This window comes from Myzus persicae, unplaced genomic scaffold, assembly GCF_001856785.1.
Source record: "Myzus persicae strain clone G006 unplaced genomic scaffold, MPER_G0061.0, whole genome shotgun sequence".
Lineage (NCBI taxonomy): Eukaryota > Metazoa > Arthropoda > Insecta > Hemiptera > Aphididae > Myzus > Myzus persicae.
The window spans coordinates 219,779-242,754 of record NW_019100925.1 but is presented as its reverse complement, the minus strand read 5'-3'; the positions used below and the strand labels follow the sequence as shown (position 1 = coordinate 242,754).

At 29.3% G+C, this 22,976-nt stretch overlaps 2 protein-coding genes across 4 annotated transcripts in view; one reads left to right on the top strand and one right to left on the bottom strand.

Moving 5' to 3' along the window:
* Positions 1–565: 565 nt before the first annotated feature.
* LOC111026856 (alpha-aminoadipic semialdehyde synthase, mitochondrial) lies at positions 566–15,618 on the bottom strand. 3 transcript variants are annotated; one of them, XM_022305014.1, is made up of 17 exons: positions 7,692–7,745; positions 7,445–7,591; positions 5,875–6,051; positions 5,615–5,767; positions 5,399–5,526; positions 5,218–5,315; positions 4,952–5,079; positions 4,501–4,775; positions 4,236–4,407; positions 3,967–4,165; positions 3,634–3,874; positions 3,311–3,560; positions 3,064–3,235; positions 2,884–2,978; positions 2,210–2,411; positions 1,686–1,862; positions 566–819 (listed from the first exon to the last, which is right to left on the bottom strand). In XM_022305014.1, exons 1-17 carry the CDS (start codon positions 7,743–7,745, stop codon positions 704–706), a joined length of 2,784 nt encoding a protein of 927 aa, XP_022160706.1. In that variant the 3' UTR covers positions 566–703. The 3 variants fall into 3 exon arrangements, with proteins under 3 accessions (XP_022160706.1, XP_022160707.1, XP_022160708.1); XM_022305015.1 differs by lacking the exon at positions 7,692–7,745 and adding an exon at positions 15,483–15,618 and having other exon boundaries at positions 704–819; XM_022305016.1 differs by lacking the exon at positions 7,692–7,745 and adding an exon at positions 13,409–13,438 and having other exon boundaries at positions 704–819.
* Positions 15,619–21,671: 6,053 nt separating this feature from the next.
* Positions 21,672–22,976, top strand: part of LOC111026839 (carboxyl-terminal PDZ ligand of neuronal nitric oxide synthase protein) — a 52,314-nt gene continuing 51,009 nt past the window's right edge. The window contains exon 1 of the mRNA XM_022304983.1: positions 21,672–22,606. Within this exon, the coding sequence (XP_022160675.1) occupies positions 22,478–22,606 (129 nt within the window). The 5' untranslated portion in view covers positions 21,672–22,477. The remainder of the gene's footprint in view (positions 22,607–22,976) is intronic.

Sequence of the window (22,976 nt, the reverse complement as noted above, 5' to 3'; positions counted from 1 at the left end):
ACAATAACATACAATTGAATAGTTTGTTTCACAGAAATGTTTTTGGTACCTATAATAATTTATTAATTATAGGTAAAATAAAGTTACTATGGTTATTAGATAAATCGTAAATATATAATATAATTTTAATGTATAACTGTATAAGAATAATAATTTACACTCGTTAAAATAATGTAATATCAAACTCGTTCAGACGTTCAATAAATCGCCACACGAGATCTGTATAGTGGTTTGTAATTTTATTAGCATTCAATTTTCGAAGAGGCAACAATTTGGTGCCTGTTTAGATATTGCATAATATAGGCGTGAGTCTCTCAAGCCCAAATATTCCTTCGTGTTGTTTAGAAACTACATTTTTTTTCAAACCTAACGGAGGGCTGAATAATTTTTTTAAATTTTTTAACTAAAATTATAAACCAACAACTACGTTTCGCAGAAAAAATAATTTTAACTACATATTTTTTTTACTTTCAAAAGAGGTAGGGGTCAACTTTTTGCCTCTCCAGAAATATCACCACTGCACGATATGATATTAGTCATACGTGGTCGAGTAATGATTATAATATAATAATTAATGTTGATTATATATTGTATGCATGAACAAGCTACGCAATACAAATTTACATAACAAGTATCACATCATAATGACGTTTTGGGACAAATATAATAAAAAGTTTTATTTCCGATGAAAAATACAATAAAATCATGACCGGACGTTCGTGGTTTGCGCAGATATTCCCTCGAGCTTTAATCTTGTCAACATGGGCCTGTAAATATCCGGGGTAAACGGCAACACCATGCCCTTGGCTTGTATTTCTCCTGTAATGACAATTTTGAAAGATTAGTGTACATAACCTTAAATATTTATAATCGGTGTCCCGTGACTTCTCGAGGAATTGTGTATTTGCAAATTCGAACTATCTAAATAATTATTGTGGTAGGCTACTGTGCTGTGGGAGGTGTATATGTAAATTATTTGTATAGTGGAATAAATTACCATATAGTCATTCTAATGACTTCACTTATAAATTATATTCAGCATTACAGTGTCCCACTATCCCATTATCTACGTCTCAACTCTCAGTTCATATTTTTAATTTGATTTTTAAAAATAATGTAGGTAAAATTGGCTGTATTATATTATATTGGACGGCTACATTTGTTTTTCATTTTTTTGTCGTGTCAAAAAAAAATATACCAATAACTCGTCTCATTGAGATACCTTTTATAATATTATGTATCTATATTACATTAATTTAGTATAAAAAATTATATTTAAATTACTGTTTGCTAACAGCCACTACATAATTAATAAGTTTATTATAGCTTAGTAGTTTGTGGATCATAACTAAATTTGAATTGTGAACACATAACGGGCATCAACAACTGAACTTTAAACTTGTTTAAAAACCTAGTCGACAGATTTTGACGGTTCGTCGGTTCCAGTTTCCACAAAAAAATTACTATAGATTTGTTTTTAAATCAAGTAATTTTCAAAAACCACGATTAAAAAAATGAAACCAGAGTGAAGGAAGTTATCGTAGAAAGAAACTGGGTAGGTATCTTTCGTTTTCTCTCGTTTAAGCCTTAAGGACTTAAGTTAGTACCAACTATATAATATGATTGATTTAAGATCACTGTCATTTTACGAGTAGATACAACTGATAACTTTGATTATTGTTCACCTTGGAGGACCATAGTAGCTGCTATTGCTGTCGGTATTCCAACTGTCTTCGCCATTGCTGTGTATCCATTGGTTTCGCCGTAAGACACAAGTGTTACTAATTTCTTTTCATACCGATTGCCGGGATACAGAACTCCGATGTCGTGGTACAACACCACCAGGTCCCTTTCGTTTTTATCTGTGTGAACAAAAACGATTGCAAGTTTCCGATGCAGTATACAATATTACAATAACTACGCGCGTCCATTATGCAATATAACAATGCTTGAGTTAGAAAAACAAATAAGAAAACTAACTACATTGCTACAAACTGTACCGAAAAATCGCAAAAATGTATTAAGAATTTACGTTTCAATTGAGGAACAGTTTAAATAAAAATTAAACAATAACAATCACTTTTTAAAATTTAGTTCACGCATTGACTATACAATGATAATATAATACGGGTAATGTAATTATATATAATACTATATAGGTACAAATACGCTATAATATTCCTATAATCCTATAACATATTATACTCACTTAAAGACAATTTTGAAGCGATAAACTGTGAAAATGTGTCCAACGGCGAGCCGAGTTTTAGGACTGGTTCCTCTGTTAACAGTCCAAGATCCATGACTTTGTCCAGGACTGATGTACCGATCTTATCGGCTACTTTTGACAACATATTTTCGTAGAACATGTCGATGTCATTGATATCCAATAGCGTGCAAATCAACTGACACTGTGCCAAAACAAACGTATTTATAATATTAAATAAACCTACTATACAGTAGAGTAAACCGATAATCGAGACGTATAATCATAATATTATGCAACTAGAGCTGAGTTGACACTATTTTTTTCCGATATCTGTTAAATTGGTATGTATAGGTATTTAGCCGACATAAAACTGATAAAATTATGAAGACTTCTATATTTTATTATAGTTAGTAGAAAAAATGCAAGAAAAGTATATTATATTATTATTTGTTCACAAAAAATAGTAAAACTAAATTAATTAATATACGGCGTAGTTTTTATGTTTTCGTTTAAATACCTATATTTATATAATTCATAATATTGTCCGGTACCTGAAAAACGCATATCACGTCAATACTTTATAATACCAGTTATTGGTTCAGTAAAATTTTCATTTTAAGTTGTAAGCTTACAACCACACCATCATAAGATTATTTTTAGCTATAGACACTTACCCACGTGATGTCTGGTCCATTTGGATGGAGGGCTGCGTGGTCTTTAGACTCGATAAGCCGTAGCTTTTGTAGTATCATCATCATCTCAGAAAAACCTATGTTCGTGACATTTATACAATTAACGTCAGAAAATATTTGTCATATATGATTGTTTTATGTTTTTGTGAATACCGATCATACCTTTGTACCGTATCGTACCCCTGAGCATGGTCTGTACTTCCGCTGCTATGCCGTAAAGTTTGGCGTATCGGGTGCTGTCTCGGTTTGGGAAACCCTCAAACGAAAATCCTGGTAAGAAATCCAGTTCTGTCGTGTTCTTCATTAGAGCACCTCCGGCAGGGATATCGATTATCTATAACATTTGGTTCAATTATGCAAAAAAAAGTGTGAAATGAAGCGATGCGCTAAAACCATTTTGTATACTTGCCTCGTGATCTCGTAGGTATTTGGCTTCAGCTACGGTGTTCACAAGCGCCCCACGAGGAAACCACGAGAACTTATATCTCAGTGGATTGTTGGAGTATTCGGGAGCCGGCAAACCTCCGCAATATGATACAAATGAGTCGATTTTACCACCCTCTTCGTGTATTTGATCGATGCATTCCATGGCCAACAGATGGTCGATGCCCGGGTCCAAGCCAACTTCGTTGACAATGGTTATACCGGCTTCGACCGCTCTATTATATGAGGATAGACATTTTTAAATTTTAGACAAATTTTTTCGGCCCTGCATTTTTCGATGGTACCTACCTATCGTGCAGCTGTGACATTTTATCCGAACAATACGAAGCCGTGACCATGTTTGTTTTCAATTCTATACACTGTTCAGCCACCAAGTGGTGAAATTGACTAGGGAGGAGCGACACAACCAAATCCGACTGTTCCACAAGCTCTTTTAAGTAACTCAAGTCCTCTAAAATATTTATTTGAATTGGCTGAACTCTATTGAATTTGTTTGCTAAGCTGTTGGATCCACTGACGTCCACAGAACCTGTACAAATAAACACATTAAATACGAGTATATTCTGACGTCCTATAGCAATGAGTAATAACAACTGATAATTATAATTTATAAATTGTTACCGAGCACGATTATTAACGATTCGTCTTTTAAGAGATATTCGATTAACGGTCCACACACATGGCCTGAACCGAGCACCAATACTCTTTTGCCGGTGTGATCAACGTTGGAGGACTTAAAGGAAGCAAATTTATTGGCTAGTCTCAACTCTTTGATGTATTCAAACCGTTCGGTCAGCAATCCGTTGCTGGCGATGATAGCCTACAAACGACGAATCTTTGTCAATATAATATAATAAAATAGTACACCATTATGAGTGTGATAGACTCACTCCTAGAACCGCCGGCGAAAAAGCATGATCTTCCAGTGGTTTAGTGGCGTCCGATTGAAGTATATTCATGGCGTATGGAAGTACTAAGTTTCCAAATAAGTCTGTGGATTCCATTGGCAGCTGCGTCGGCATATTATCTATCGAGCATACCAACACTCCCGATCCTCTAAAACTGTTAGTTGTACCGGACACGCATACAATTGATTAAAATTCATCTCATTCGCGACTTGTCAGTTTTTACATTTCATACATGCACTCCCCTTACCTTTTGGTGTCTTTGTGTAAATGTGCGTCATACAGGCAAAACGGATTGTCAATGGTTGTGCACTCGTTCATGAACTCTATAGAACCGCCCGGATCTGCAGATATATCACAGATGCCCAGTAGCCTGTGTGGAAGTCCAGGTGCGCCTTCGGATATCGGTATCCACGGTAGCTGAGAAGGAGTCAGCAGCGACTTGGCATCCGGCACCGTCAATAGCTTGGAACAATCTGGAGCCCAGTATATGCAGTTCATAATGACCGAAGCATACGGAGCGATCTGCGTCGAACGGATAATGTATTATGTATAATATGATAATAATATACGTGCATATATTATCATGTGTTATTAGTTTATTACTAACAATGCCTTTATTATCATTACTATAATAATAAACTGTTAGAAGTTTATATAATTAACAGTTATAAAGTAGACAACTTCGAGACAAATCAAACCTTTTTGTTGAACGTTGATCTGTATTTGGAGGGATATTGTTCATATTCTTCTTGATTGTACCCGCCGCCATCAATTCTCTCCAAATAATCTTTACGCGTGACAACGCACGCGTAAAACTTTGTGCTGCCTAAGATATTAACAACAATTCTTCGTATATAATTGGAATCGGATAATAGTATATACATGCATGTAATAAATGTGTATAATTTATAAATAGTTCACCATCATAAATTATTTTACACTGTACAATATCAAACTGTACTACCTCCATGTTCTGCAACTTTTTGGAGCATAGACGGTGGCACGTACTCGTGTGGCAACTCTTGGAATATTTCTTGTGCACCTTGCGATACGTTTCCAGACCTTTGACATTAGGCATGTTAATAATAATAACAGTTTTCTAGTATTCATTTTTTTTCTTAGTAAAAAAAACACTCATACAGTACCCCGTAAAGACAAACGTAATCGGGCCTATCGATTTAGGCATCATGCCTAACGCGATCTCGTACCCGGCATCCCTTAGCGCTTGTCTGGCCATCATCGAATTCCTGTAATTGTGGGCAGGCCCGATGTGCTGTGAATTCAATGATGATTTACGATGTAGATTCATTTACATTTATTTATAAAGACTTTTCAAAAAAAAACCCGGATTACCGACTTACCATGAGTGGTGTATGGTGTCCAAGAGCTAGCAATCGCAATCCCAAACCGTGTAAAATATTTATGATACCTGCAATCCCGGCGTACTTCCCAAAAGCCACTACTCTATTTCCGGAAGAATCCATCAGCTTTTCATAATCTATTAGCCGTATATTCTTTACAAAAACAAAATACGTATGTCAATACATTAATTACAAAGTTTGTTATGAACATCATAACTACTTAGAAGTATAGGTAGGTACACTAATTTTAAATGCTGTACTTTTTCTAAGATGGCATCCAGCAGGGGCATATTGGCTTCTTGTGCTTTGATTGTGTGCGAGAACATGCAGTAGGTTTTATTCGGTAGCAACAAATCAATAGGGACCTGTTTCACTCCGAATATCACTGACGCCTCGGATATGTCTTCTTGTATCACTGCTCCGGCGCTAACATATGCCTATTTGAATGTGGGATATTAATTAATGGTACAAGTAACCAAGTTCTGTATTTTTAGTATAATAATATTGAGGTCAAGGCCGGTCGTCGCTTTTAACGTGTATTAAGATACTCATGTACATAAAAAGAGAAAATCGAAAACTGTTAGATCGTACACTATACTCTGGCTATACACAGTCACAATGGTGTACAAATGGGGGGGGGGAGGCGATTTCGGGATAAATCCTCTTCCCAAGGACAAACAAATTCAGTTTTGAAATGTTTGGAATGAAAAATATACAGTATACACTTTATGAAAATGACTTGTATAAAAAACTTGTATAAAATTAAGTATTTGTCAATTATGAATTTAAATCACAAAAACATTAATTTTTTGTCCGAGGAGGTATACAAATAAACGTTTTTTATTCACATGAAACTATTTTTGTGTAGATAATATATATGAAATATTGTTAATCAATAATCATTATTAGTAAAATATTGTCTCTGTTCTGTGACCAGTACCCCTTGGATATGTTTATGTGTGTGTCAATTTTTGAAATGGCATACTTGCATACCTGCATTATCGAAATATTATTTTAATTCATAATTTTATTCTCTATTATTTTTTGTTTATTAAATCATTTCTACATAAACATATACATAATTGTGCAAAATGTCCAATGACTAGAGTGTCGTACTGTGACTCGTAAACTTCAGGTATTTCATCATACCAATTGGCATACTGCAATAGTAATCTAAAAGGTAACTCAATTTTATGATTTAATTTGTTTGTGGGTAGTCTTAAATTCTTAATATATTTGGTTTACACTACTCCAGTTCATTTTTTATTGGTAAATTAGACGACATAATGTAACCTAGTAAATATACATATAATATACACAATGGTAGTGTGAACTCTGAATATTTTAACTAGGTATGGTGTTTGATAAGACTTATTGTGTTGGGTGAAGCACTCCGATAAACATTAATTGTGTATAATATTATTTTATCCCCCCCCCCCACCATATAACAATCAAATATACGCCACTGCACAGTCACGTTATTATTATTGGTACATATCTATAATATTATATACTACGAGGTATCATATTGTAATTTATAATGAAATGCTTAAATCATGCATTTAAACAAACGACTATAAATATAAGTCTTGTAATCAAAACCTCAAGTATTAAGCTTCTTCTTACATTTCATTAACATAATAAAGCCATAAAGGTTTTTTTTCTTGGACGGTTAAATGTACAATATCACGGATCATTCGCATCATTAAACATTCATAACAAAATATACATAGTATATAAATATGCATATTATATAAATAACACGCGACGTGAAATAGCACATTTTCCGTTTCATTTATATTTTACATTAAAACATTATATAATTTATACTTGAACGGGATAAGCTCTTCTATTTGCCGGTTGGACGATTACTTTGACGCCGTTCTTGGTTAATTCGGCCACATTGGCTGGTGCGAATGGGGCTCTCCTTTCCCATACTGATTGATCTTCTCTTCTTATGGCTATCACTTTCCCGGTCTATTAAAACGCATTAAACACACTATTTTAGAAACACATTCGACACAATATACTATAATATTTTAATATGATGTATTCAAAGGATACATGTTTTCCTTACGTGTTTTTTTCGGGCTATCGTAAAACCGCTATAATACTTGAAACTCCGTAACATAATTTAATAAAGTAAATATCACGTAATAATTCACTTTTACACAACACTACAATGTTCGTATTTACAGTAATGTAAAATGTTATATTCTTAATTTTATTATTATCAAATCATAATTAGAACATGGTTGTTTATTTTCCGATAATATTTTCTTACAAATTAGTAGAGATGAACTCAAAACACAAAATATCGATAGCATAAATAAAAATAAATAACCTATAATGGATAGGTTTTATTTAATGCCAACAGTTGTATAATAAACATCTCAGTCAAGGAGCAAAGTTCTCTAATTAAATGTGTTATTTTTTAGATGCTGGGCGGAGCAATAAATGTTTTGATTTGATAACGATGTGCCTTTTTTGTGTATTTGTACATGTTTTATAGTAGGAAAAATGCTGGGATTTTCAACTTCGATGACTTTTCTGGTAGGAAAGTGAATCTAGTTGGTACTTTTGGGAGGTCAAAATTCAAAATTTCAGGTAACTTTTAAAATAATGGCTTATAATATAAAAATAATTAAAAAAAACAGAAATTTTTATGCAAAACTAATTTTCGACTGAACCGATTTTCTTATTTTGCTGTACCTAATTTAAAAATTAATAATTGTAAATACATTGTAAGTACATGGTACGAGTTTTAAATTTTTTTATTCTTTTTGAGTTATTTATAGATATTTGATAGCTTGAAAAAAATTACTACAATAGCAATTTATATAATATAATAAATATTAAAATATATCATAGCTATAATATACTTAGTGATATAGGCTGACAGATCATTTTTGCTCTAAACCGTTTTTCGTATGGAATGATTGAATAATTTATCATTGAATTCAAGTTTAACATATACATTACAGTGACTTACTCAATGATGATGTACAATCGTCACCAACTATACGGCAGAGTAATTGCCTACTTTCTCCCATTTTATCATTGGAATAAAGTGATAAATTTAACGAGAAGACATCAATTAAGTACTAATGTACCAAGGTATTTTTGAAATATGGTTATATTAAATAATTAAAACACAATTTAGATTAAAAATATGTTATCGTAAGTATGTTCTACATCTTCTATGTTCTACCTTAACAAGTATTTAATAGTTAAATATTTTAACTATATTGAAATGAATTATTCATTTTAACATTTTGTTAATATTTTTGTATTGAATAAATGATATTACAATATTTTACATTTTTACCATGAAAAAATGTATAAAGATAGACTATTAATTAAAGTACTGTTTTTAATTAAATCACAATGCATAGTTTAATATATTTGCATATTGTATACTTATTTATAAATGTGAAATCTTTATGGGTAGTTATACTATTTTGATATTGGTAGGTACCTACGTATAATGGCTGTTTGTGTATAACTTATTAATTTAGAATTTTAATTCGAATTAGGGTCTGTTGAAGTCATCAATCATCATATTATTTTGAGTTTGTATATTGTTTTTTTATATGCCTTTCATATGCTCTAATATTTGAAAGTAAATTGAATGGTTTTGGTTCACCTAGCTCAATATATCTCTGTCAATAAATAGAAATCTATAATTCCTCGTAAAGGAAACCATTTTTTAAAGTTTGCAGAAATCAGAGTAATAATACAAACTTTTAATCTTTAAAACCAAAGGCAAAGTACTTATTAAAATTTCAAATATTATAAGTATAAAATAATTTATTCATCCCTGATTTTTATGGCGATACCTACTCATAACTGCATAAGTACTGAAGTTAGAATCTTAAAAATAAAATGCTATACTATTCAGATTTCATTTTATATTAGGTATGTTGAATTGGAATAATATTGTAGTAGGTATATAGGTAAAATATCTTATGATAATTCACACTATTCAAAATAAAAAGAAGACAATAATTAATGTATCTATTTCTATTCTACTCAGCAAATTGTAATATAACCATACTAGAAATTTAAAACTATAATAGGTTCATTTAAATAAATGGGCAATTATATATTTTGTTATTTTACTCAAAATAAATTCAATTGATTATAAAATATAAATCCTACTACTATTTAGTTTGTACTTATTTATCTATTATTTTTAGTTCAGTGTCAAATGAATTGTGTCATACAAATAATTGTACATTACAATATATAGGTATAAAAAAATTAATTGAAACTCTTTATTTAATGAATAATGATAGATATCATAAAAACTATGGTATTGCTATATATTGTAAAATAAAATATATACATTACCTAGCATTGTTCAAAAGATAACTTAATTTTGGTTTTTTATTTAAGTATTTTATTTCACTTAAGACCACAAAACGGTAAATACTGTTAATCATACTATAATAAGAATACCTGAATCGATTAGTGTAGCCAGTATAGGCCCCTAGTTAGTCTAGTAGGAAAGACTCAATATTCATAAAGTTCCTACTTGAATTTCACCTTTTATCGTTTTGTCTACATTTTTGGTATGATTTCCACTTTGTTCGTACAATCATACTCTATAGCATTATAATCGACAATATATTAATGCATTTAATTTTAAACATTATTTCTAAAATATCTTTTTTTGTTTGGAATGTAGACATTTTTTGGGTCAACCGGCATTGTGTGTATGTCAAATACTCAAATCGTTAAACAGTTAATGGAATTCATGTAAAATAATAAACTTGGTTTAGTTTATTGTTGCACGCGTAACATTGAAATGCATTATATATAAAATATACATTATCAATATTATCATGATAATATGAAATCGGTTACACATGAAAATTGATAGGAATTAACTGATAAATAAAAGGATTTTAAAGATAACATAATTTAAAACAAATGTAAGTGTGGAAGCCGTTAACTGGAACATTTTTATGACACTATTTCAGAGCTTGTCGTGAGCACTTGAAAATTGTATATTATTATTGTGGTTATATTAGATACCGTCAAGAATAAAATGATTATTTTAAAGCTTTTATAGAGTTTTTAATTTGATACTGCTTGAAAATCGATGTTTATATTTGAACGACATATGAGGTATAATATAGTTAAAATAATATTGACGTAGTGTTGAGAACCTAATTTGTTAATTTGAATATTATTATAATTTATAGTTCTTGAAAATTCACTATTAAGTTTTATGGTAGTTTAATATTTAGTTTTATTTAATTCAGTAGAATATTTAAAATATCCATACATAGTAATACCCAAATAAAACAAAATTTTACTTTTTAGAAAATAAAAATATGTGAGTTGAAAAAAAATAAAGATATTTCTAAGGAAAACAACTTTACAAAAAAAAATGCAATAATAGTGCCAATTGGAATCAATCACTAGAGCGAGTGATTGTATAATAGTTGCAGGGACCATGATAAATCATATAAAATACGATTCTGAGTAGGTGTACGCAAAAATGGTCTAGGTTTTGTTTGAAATGCGACTGTTTGTTATTCATCTATGTATTTTTGTAGCATTTTTCAATTGTCTAAAAAACTCAAGTGGTATTCGAAAAAATGAAATCGATGTGTAGTGAATTTCCGATCTACAGAAGATAATAGACATACGGGGACAATTTATTGTTTTTAATGTTTTTATATGATTACAAAACAATTTTTTTAAATACTAGTAAAAAAAATAAAAAAAATAATAATATAAAATAATGCAAACTGATTTGTACAAATCAATATAGATATTATATTATAAATTAATCAATAGAAAGAAAAACTCAAAAGATGTAAATATGGCTGATTATAGAAATCTTAGTAAGTATAGCTAATTTAACTTCTATAGTTGAAGCTAAAAATATCAAACAACAATAGAACTAAAGTAGGCGTGCATTATTACAAAAGCAATGGCCCGCTTGGAATCTAAAACATAATCAAATCTTAACCAAAATAATCTAAACCTCGAATTTTAGAATATTTAGAATGGTAGTTTCAAAAAAGTATAAAAAAGTAATAGCTAGGCTTATTACTTCAGATATATATTTAAATAACAAAAAAACGTTGACAGGTCCATTGGCTGAAGCACGGATCGATATTATTTCAATAGAGAGTGCACTGATATTTTAATATTATGATGGCTTTTCTGAATGCTTTGCATTAAAGTACGAAAACCCTCAGTTTATATTTTCTACATAGTTTGTTAAAAAAAAGGTAAGAAAAAGTCACCTAAAATATAAGTCATCGGTAGATAGTATTATAGATAGAGCGTATAGATAATATGTTCAACTCTTTGGGAGCCTTTTTGATTTATTAACTTTATCGGGATATCATTAAATACATCGTACCCCGAAAGCCGATCAAGTCAGTTATTAAAGGTCACAAATCTGTAGTCAGAGGCTAAACATACTTTTTTTTATACCTTCCCCGTTCCCTTTTTCACCAAGTGAGACAACGAGTGGTATACCAATATTTTCACTAAACTAGTGTTCACTTTGAAAAATATTTCATAAAAATATTTTATGTCTTTTAGGAAGAAGTTTCTTGCTAAATTAAACTATATTATAAAGGTACCCACATAAATATACTTAGTATCCCTAAATTGAATTTGAACTTTTTTTTAGAATTAAGTATACAACTATAAAAGTCAGTTAAGTTTTGAATAATTTTGACGAAGTAAACACACAAAATATCTTGAATATTTGTGAAACCCGAGTACTGAAGAGTATGGTAATATTTTTATAACTAATTGTATATAATCGTATATAATATTATCATTTGTTATAACTTGTAAGTTATAATTAAAAAACGATGTACTGAAGAATAATAAGTATTATTTTGTGCCATAAATAGGAGGTAGGTTACAATTAACTTGAATATTTTTAAAATTTCATATTGTGTACACACTATTGTATTTTAAGTAGGTAATATAGTGTGATGTTTCAAACTACTATGATTTTTTTATATAAAATAAACTAATAACAAAATAACAAAAATCGTTCGAAGATAAACCGGTATTATACGTTTAAAATTTTAATATTCTAACGTTATCAAAATTTGAATTAAAAACGGTTACAGCGTTTGTGTTAGTGATATAGACACAAGGTAATGAATGCACAATAAAAACGAGACTGGGTTAATTATTTATGTTATTTAACTGAAATGTCGACAAGTAGGTAGGTATGTTTAAAAAAGTTGAAAGTAAGCTTGTCTTCAAGTTGAACCCCGAGATCATGTACTCTTGTAACTTTTAATAAATAAATAATATTACCCAATGCATTTAATAGGTATTTTTTAAAAATAAAATTTATTTTAGATTATGTATTTGAATAAATACAAATACTACTTTTTGTACAATTTTCAAATATTATTTAAACCCATCTGTAGTTTAATTGCATTTTTGGCTAATAATAAAATATTCAAGCGCCAACTAATTTTTGATTATATCGTTAATAAAAAGACAAAACAATGTAGGAGATAGACGATTTCCTTGTAGGACATCCAGATTGACGAGGTTTTGATTAGAAAAACACGTACTTTACAATGAATAGGTGAAAACATGAAATAATAAGTGGTTCAACAACCACATAAGCTTTGAGATTATTAATTTATAGCATACGGTTAATCTTAATCTTTTCATAGCTGTACAAATAATGCCAGTAAGTTAATTTGTGATTGACTATCGAAGGTTTTTGAAATAAAGTGTTTAAATATACATAGGTCTATTATTTATTGTTGAATGTTTTTTGTCTATAACCTTGTTGGGTGTCATGACAAACGATTGCATTAAGACGTAATGATTGAAGATCGAAACCCATAATATTTATAGCAGCTTGGAATCCTTTTAAAGCAGATAATGTTTTGTTCAACGGGATGACGATGATATAGTATTACATATTACTTGTTAGTTGTTGTGTAGAACAGTACTTTCAAACAATCAATCCCTAAGCAAAAAACAATTTTGAGTGAGTTCTATTTTTTTGAACAGAATCATAAACAACTTTTGGATTTTAAAACCGATGTAGAACATTCAATCTTCGGTTTATTCACCGACTATTTATACAATAAAAACTCTTATATAATTATATTTATAAACTGGAGCATTAAGCTAGGTAATTAGTGACTCATCCTGTGTTATTACAACTTTAACCTTTGTTATGACCAGTGATGTATTGTTAAAAATATTTCTTAGGTATACGTATTTTTCATGTAGGTAAATGATAATGGTAACCTAACCTTTAAGTCAAAATCTTTTTTTTCTTTATTTTGTGGATATTTATTGTAGTCAATTTCTAAATAAAAATTATGAAAACTCAATGAAAAATGTGAAAGGAAAGAAGCCACACATTGATGGTATTCTATTTTTGAAAACTTTAATTTCAAAAAAGATAAAAAGCTGGTAAGTGAATGTCACTCTGCTTTACATAGGATGTCTAGAAAGTTTCTGTAAAGGATGGTATTAAATATGAATTCAGTGATATAATATCATTGTATACGAAAAATGATTCTGAGCGGGGACTGTAAGTTAGTCTAGGATATTTTATATTGTTACTACTTAATATTATTAATACGGTAGCCGCAAGTTGAATTAATATTATTCATAACATTATTCTTAAATTATTAGTGATGCTGAAAAAATATTAAAATATATTCTTATGTAAAACTGGACGGTTTTAGAATTGAATAACAACAAAATGACTAAAATCGTTATTCTTTGTGTTAATATGTATTTCGTCTAAATTTGAACTTAAAATGATTACAAAACAAAAACGTGTATATGTATTTTTAAAAATTTTCAGCTACCATTGTAACAATATCAACATATATCAAGAGTTTTGTATTAAATTTATATACTTTTTGACACAACCTATAAAATTGTATTAACATTTATAGAAAAAAAACTGAAATACATGAAAATTTTATATGCTCGTAGTTCAAAATGATTCAAAAATTCAAAATAGTTTGAAAATTGTATGGTGTATAGAAAATGATACCACAAACATTCAGTAAAAATTGCATGTATCTATGGTCATTTGTTTAGAGTTACACTAAAAACCTAAATTGATTTTTTCGAAAACTGTTGGGTAAAAATGTTCTTTTTCCTTAATTTTTTGTTTGTTTTTCCTATAGCTATTGAAAACTATTGGGAATTTAAAATGTTGCAGACCTCCTGAATGCACCAACTAAATTCACTTTCCTACCAAAAAAGTTGCCGTTGAAGAAATTCGAAGCACTTTTACTGTCCCAAACCGTGATGACAGACATAACAATTAAAAACTAAAAAATTTAAAAAAACACATATCATTGTAAAATAAATACATTCATTGCTCCGCTCAGAATCTTAAATGACATACAATTATATGTAAGTTATGCTTTACAAGTTCTTCTGATTTTGGTCCAACTGTCGAAGCATATTTTGTATTATAGTTCTCCAGCTTTTGTACAACCACAAGATATTTTGCTGGCTAGTGGCAATATTTGAATGGATAAATATTTTTGGAAGCAACTTCAAACACAATCGACAGAATTATAAGAAAGGTTATGTTTTATTTTTATGCTATGAAAAACTTTACAAACTTCAAATAAATGTACGAATTGACCTTCTGAAGTATTTTTAGCTGTAAAAAATTAATTTATAGTAGTTAAATTTTTACTAGAACTTCTATTCGTTTATGTGAAAGCGTGGTGTTGTACATCCGATTTATTTTCATGAGATATCGAAAAGTCTTTTCAACATAATTTACAATTACCATACAAATTGTTATTTTCTGATTTTTAAAGAAGGTATAAGAACTTAACCGCATTTAACGAAAAGCACAAAGGAGTTTTACCTTTTTTAGTGGAGTTCTTTGTTTTTCGAAGTCACTCATTTTATATGACTATAATATAGGTAGTAGATACATACCAATCGCACACAAGCACAACACTGTAATACACTGCGCACTGACAGTTCACTCCAAAATAAATATATATATACGCTTATCAACGAGTTGACGATTAGGTATTGAGAAAAAAATACAGATAAAGTAATAATAATTATACCGGCACGCACTCATTAATAGGAATTGGTTGGATTACGATTATTGATACCTTGTATCGACAGTTTTGCCGTTTTTACAAATGTGGAAAAGTTAAGCTATTATTTTCCTTATGTTACGGGGAAAATTTGTCCCGTAATTGATCGGGACGCGGAAAAAAACACACAAATCGTGAATGTCCCACTAAAATCGAGATAGTTGGCTACCCTGTGTATAAAGACACCGTATACTCGCGTAATGTCGTACATTTAGAGAATATTCGTTATATAAAAACTAGAGAAGTAGGCACTAATGTACTAGGTATATTATTATGCCAGGGGAGTAATTTCAATTTTTTGAATGGTATGCTAGGCAGGCCAATATAATATATTGTATTATAGAGCATACTGTATAGACTAGAGTTATTACATTTTCATACGTTTTACATGATGCCCTAGCATCGGCCCTGCCACGGTAATGAGTGCCTAACCGCGGATTATAGCAAATGTTATCTCAATTTAATAGTTCACAGAATAGTAGACAAAATTTGCAATCAAGAGACAGTTTTTTTAAACCATAGTGCCAATGGTTTTTTTTTACTAAATATTTCAAAATAAAATGTATAGACATTATTGTATGGGTAATGTGTATCTACCTAAAATTCATTGTATACAAAAACAAACCCTGAAATCTTCAGTCACGCATACAATATTTAATATAAAGTATAAACCAAACATTTTTATATTTCATTTAATTAAAACATTAATAATATCACATGGCCATAGTTTCTGATACTTAAATAAAAAAAAAATTTAAAAAGGCACAGACAAATTATAGCCAGACCAAAATACAATCATTATAATTTTTAGGTATGCATAAGTCTACTATATTAGCCTTATAATATTATGCCTCCATATTATACTACCTTACTTCACTGGTAACTGATAAGTGGCAGCTAGGTAAGAAATGATAATACTTTGGTACATATTATATTCAAATAATTTTTTCACAAAGAGTGGGCGTTTCAAATATTTCAATGTTAGGGCAAAAAACTAATTTATAAACTGAGAATTTCTTATTGATATTGTTTCAATACCTTAACGAGTTGGATAAGAAAGTGTTAGTTGTGATGTGGGTGGGTATATTGAAATAGAATTTTGTTCTTTAATTAATTTACATAATAAAATTACACACAGGGTGCGACGTTGTCGCTGACTGTTAATACAAATTACAGTAAAACGTTTATACAGCACTTATCTAATACGATTTTGATAATTTATTTTAATATATTCAATTTACATTTAAAAAAAAATATTCAAATTATATCACATAGGAATCAAAAATTGTGACTAAAATATGTATGACATTATAATGGACATTCTACGACCTTTACCTTTGAGAAAAGTTTGACCACTTTGCTACACTATGTGTATGTGTAATATGTATAGTTAGTTACAGTGGAATATTTTTAGATAGCTTAATATGAAATTGCAACAATTTATTTTAATGTATTCAATTCGTAGTTAGGAGTGGAATATTCAAATGGCATAATTTTGGAAAACAAAATCGCGACCAAAGTAATATGTGTATATTTTATTTGTATAATATTATAATCGATACTGGTTAGTAGTTACATTAAATAATATGCTTTTAATGCGATTATATTTGTTATTCTATTCAGGCATCGACCAATTGCAGCCCAAAGTAAACTTTTCTCATTTTTTATTTTCCCGAATGTGACCATAGATATTATAATATGATTCTATATTCTTTAATATCAATGATTGCGGCTTGGATAAATTAGGTACCAAGGAAATATGGTTTTCCGTGGTTATTAAAACTAAATAAATATTCCAATTTCGTTTTATGTATCTTTGCATAAATATTCTTAAAACACATTCATTTAACACATTCTTTTGAGCTAACAATATCCAGCGTGAATGGCACTTCCTAGTCCATTAAAGATAAGAAAACAGATGAATTGATAGATTGTAAAGCTAGTGATGGGACACGGTTGTACTATGGTAGGTACAAAAAAAAAGTCATGAATCAGCCTATTGATAAAACATTTTACATTCATTTTTTATTCATTGTATACAGTTTAAGCCTTATACTAATTTAACTAGGTATATGAATAATATTTAAACATTTATACATTATTATTTTGTTTCATAAAATGTTTAGCACTATTATAGTATTGTAGCTAAATATTATTTTATTATTAATTTATAGTTGACTATATTACGTATTTATTTGTAATTTTCGAATACTGACTAATATTTTAAAGTTGATAATTTGTGTAATGTGTACCTATAATAATTTAAATAATTATAAACATAATTTTGTGAACCAGCGAATATTAGGGTTTAGGATGCATTCGGGATACAAAATATTATAACTAAATAGGATATAATATATTTATATTTGGGCGCTTTTTGAATTCGAGACGGTACTGGGCATCTCTATTTTATGATAACTTTAACAATTCTACTGTTGAAAAAAAAAACAACATTAAATATGCTAAACTATATTCCTAGCTAAATGTTCTGTTTATTGGAGATAATATAAAGTGGATTGGTAACAAACTTTTAGATTTTTAATTTTCATTAGTTTTTTTTATATAAGCTAACAAAATACGGTGGGTATGTTTTAATAACATTTGTTATACCCAGATATTTGTTTAACATTATTTTTTTAACATCTTCAAGTTTAGTCGTAGTCTATGTTTTGAGTTTTTTTAAAAACATTGTTCAACAATTAATCATATTCACTGCATTTTCGTAGCAGTCCGCCCAGTCCGGCATTCGTACAATATTACGCGGAACACTCATATAGTCTCATGACACGAGACATACAGAGACAAACATTACAATTTGATAAACACACTTACACACATACATAGGTTTCTGTGAAAACTATATATAGAGAGTTTACTTTGATCCCATTATCCCAATATTCTTTACCAACGCAGCCAGGTGTTCACACTTCCCAAGGTATTCTCAAGAAGAAAAACATATGCAATATGGTATTATTTGTAAAACCGTTCTTTTGGTGTAATGATGTTTATTACATACATAATAGGAAACAAAGGTGCATTATTCTAAACAACAATTAATATAATTTTCTGCATTTACTAAGCAGCATGAATGAAATCTAATTTGAAGAAATTCTTTATAAATCAATTTCTTGGATATTTCTACAGATGAGGGATTTTTCTTATTTATTTAATTATATATACTTAATCATTAATTAATAATTAATATATTATACATTGTCATAATTGAGTTAAGGTAATTTAAGATTTATCAATTTATCATGAAATTTCCTCTAAGATTAAAATAAAAATGTCTGGTAAACCTATGTAAGTATAGGATTTTTAAGACTACAAATATTGTAAACATTTGATTTGATTATTTTTCATAATCTATGTAAACTTTGAGGCAAAATATTGTTTTAATTTTTAAAATATTAACCAACTTAAATTACTTAATTAAATTGGTTAGGTATATTTATCGAAATATTTTTTTTAATATCAAACTTAAAGTACATATTGATATATCCGTTACGAACTATTTTAAATAGAAGATCTCGCATAGTAGTAGAATATCAGATATGCTTTTGATTTATGAATACTATTAAAGAATAGGTAAGTTATTTAAATGTATACATTTACAAGTGCCAAATTGTACGATTTTTTTAACAATAATATCCGTGTTTGGACATTTTTCATGTATACCTACATGTTTACTGTTTAGTTATTTCTAATTATTATATGAAAACATTTTGGAAAGTTGAATTAACTGCAAAATATACATAATTGACATTATTAGTTATTTGTTATTATTAATAAATTCATTTTAATTAATCAGCAACATCAAGGCAAAAATAATTAAAAAAGTGTTTCATATTATATCTATCACGCAATTAGCGATCGACGACGAACTGTATCCAAAGAAAACTAGTTATGAAAAAAAGCTACTATTCACATTTAAAAAATTCTGGAAGTTGTTGATAGACCATATGCGTTAATGTTTACTGTATAATCATTGAACTTTCTGATATACCATTGCACAAACATTTTGTGTGAACTATGGGAGTAAACAAAATATATAAAAATAGTTGTATTAGATAAATGCGGAAAGTGTATAAAAATACATCTGTTTAAAATTGTATTTATTAATGCTATTTAAATTATGGCAAATTAAAAAGTGGTACCTATTACATTTTGGATTCGTTTCCAAAGTCATAGTTGTGTAGTATCAATTAATCTCGTTTTAAATCCAACAACGTCATGGTAAATTAAACATAAAAGTTTTAATGATATTTTTCAATGATACGTATAATAGATGTAAAAAATAAATACTATTGATCTACCACTAAGAGTTGTGACATTGATATAAAATCAAATTGTTTTATTGCATTGTACAAACTATTGTAGTTTTTTGTTAAAAAAAACAAAAGTTAGTCACTATAATTAATAATTGGACATTTCTGTGGTTTTGATTTTTAAAATTATAATATAATATAGTTGTCAAAAATGTTAAGATAAGATACATGGTATTCTTTGCATTTATATACATTTTATATATGACTATAATAAGGGGAATATCCTTTTCCAATTTTCTTAGGATATTGAAAATATCACAGATATCGTATTATCATATATTATATATTTTTTTATTACTTACAGGTATAGCCCTTTACTGTTTTACCGAATGTGACTTGTCTCCCACTTGTTGAATTTTGAGCAACATAGAGGATACATCCTTTGAAATCAAATGGCCTTAGGTACTTCTATCGCTTATGTTGTCAATTTGAATAATTTCCCAAGGATGAGATATTATGTTTATGAATCTAAACAAAAACATATTTTTCCCCCAGTAAATTGAATACGCTTCTTTGGTTGTGGTTGCTATTTTTAAAAATGAAATCATCTGTTTTATTTGTAATAATTGTGTTTGATGTTTGAATTATTGTTGAAGATACATATAAAGCAGTTACATTTTTTATTAATGAATCTGAGTATTTTTCTTTAAAATATTGATAATATAATATAATATAATATAATATGTTTACTGTTCAGTTATTAGTATTTAATATTAGATTTTAAATGCTGGAACGGTATTTAATTATTGGACCTTAAAAAGTAGATTTTATTCAATCAATTCATTTTTATTTTTAGGTTTTATATAATATATACAAATTATTATATCCGTTGATACTCTTATATTTTAACTGTAGTAATTAATTTTCTTGAGTAATGCCAATTGATTTATTAATTACTCAGAAATGTATTCATTTTAGTAGGTACATAGTACATACAACATTAGCTGCCAATATGGCTATATTCAATCCCTATAGAAGATAATGAAATATGATTACAAATTTGCCGTTTTTTAAATTAATAATTAATTATTTGAAGTGTTCAATATAGTTACCTAAGGTACACTTTCAGTAGATATTCTTCTGCACAAACTTTTTTAATACAATTAAATTATAAAACAATATCGTGTATCACACGCCTTGAGTTATAAAAATTACAATAGTCGGTGGACAATTATTTAAAAAATTAAACCATTATCAGTTAAAAATAAAAAATATTATATGCCATTATGCTTATTAATTGCATGTAACGTATTTAAGTATATTCACCAATACTTTACACTGATGAAATTATTAAATTTTATTATAAAATATGGTCTATCTAGGTATTTGTTATTTTTCATAAAACATATTTAGCATATTTTTATAGATATTATAATAAAATAAAATTTACATTCGTATGCTAAACTGGTAGGCTTCATCGTTAGTCATCAAGGTTTAATATATTCCATTAATGTTTACTTACGTGAAATGCCGGAGCAAAAAAGTAAAACAATAATAATAATAATAATAATAATAATAATATTATAATACGAGACAATCGAACGAGTAAAATACGCGTCTCGTCGTACAGATGGCGATTGCAGTGCATTAGTCATGTGGTTAGTTCATGGGCGACGAGAAACCGTCAGTCAGTGCAGACCAGCGCTCGAATCGTTTCGCTGGTTCCCTACCGTTCCGTTTACCATCCACTCGAACACGTTACACGCCGTCGCATTAATATTTTCAAATCGAAATTGTTTATCATAAAGGTATATATAATTTTTTTTCACGTTTTGTTTTCGTGTTCCGTGCTCTAGTTCAAAAACAAAAGAAAAAAGAAAATAATAATTAAAAGACAAAAAAAAAAACTGAAGAAAATACGGTTAAACGACATGGTCGTCTGGTCCCAGTGTTTCGTATTAATAATAGGCCGAGAATGTCCCTTGGGCACAGCTCCAACGTGAAGCCGCCACCGTTGTTTTCGTATTTATCATAACACAATATCAAGATTTTCGTTTAAAATAAATAAATAAAAATAAAATATACGAATTACGTATGTATACGTAGACTGCAGTATATTATACCCGATACACCTACAACCACGGTATATATACATCATATTATTATACAGTACATTCGCATATATCCGTCATATCATACACACATCCGAGTCGCTGACAAGCCATCCGTTGAATATAATTTTTTTCTCTGATAAAAATTTTAAAAACGAAATTGTGTTGTCGGTTTTTGGAGTTGTCTTTATGCTGTAACGCATCGTGCCATCCCGCAGGATTATATTGTACGAGCACAACTACAACTAGAACTACTATTATTATTACTACTACTACTGTCTACTACTACTATAACTACTACTACTATTACTACTACTACTACTACTTCCTATAATAGTCGTCGTTCGAACCGAAATTCAGCGAATCTGATGCATGGATACGTTGACCAGAAACATGCCGTCCAAAAAGCAGTACAACCTCGTGCCCAACGATGATTACGACACTAGAATACCTATGCATCCGGAAGAGGCGTTCGAGCACGGTATTACATTCCACGCCAAGGTAAGACAACGATTTTGTTTAAAATGTTATTTTATTATTCTGTCGGTCGCTCCGCCGGCACCACACTTATTTTGCATAGTCAAACAACCCACACTCGGACCGATGCACCCGGCTATTATTGTAATAGAAATATATAATATAGCAATAACGTGCAACTTGGTTTGTTTAATATTGTCTGATTGGTGCGTACCTACATGTCGTACCGACGCGTACTGCATTAGCTCAAGTAGCTGGTTACAGACACGTTATAAAATACGGTATAAGCGAATGTCGTTATCCTTCATCCGCATTTCCCATAAGCAATATTTTAAATATTTAATTTGAAAAATAAATAAATATTTTTAACTCATTTAAAATTAAAACAGCTTGG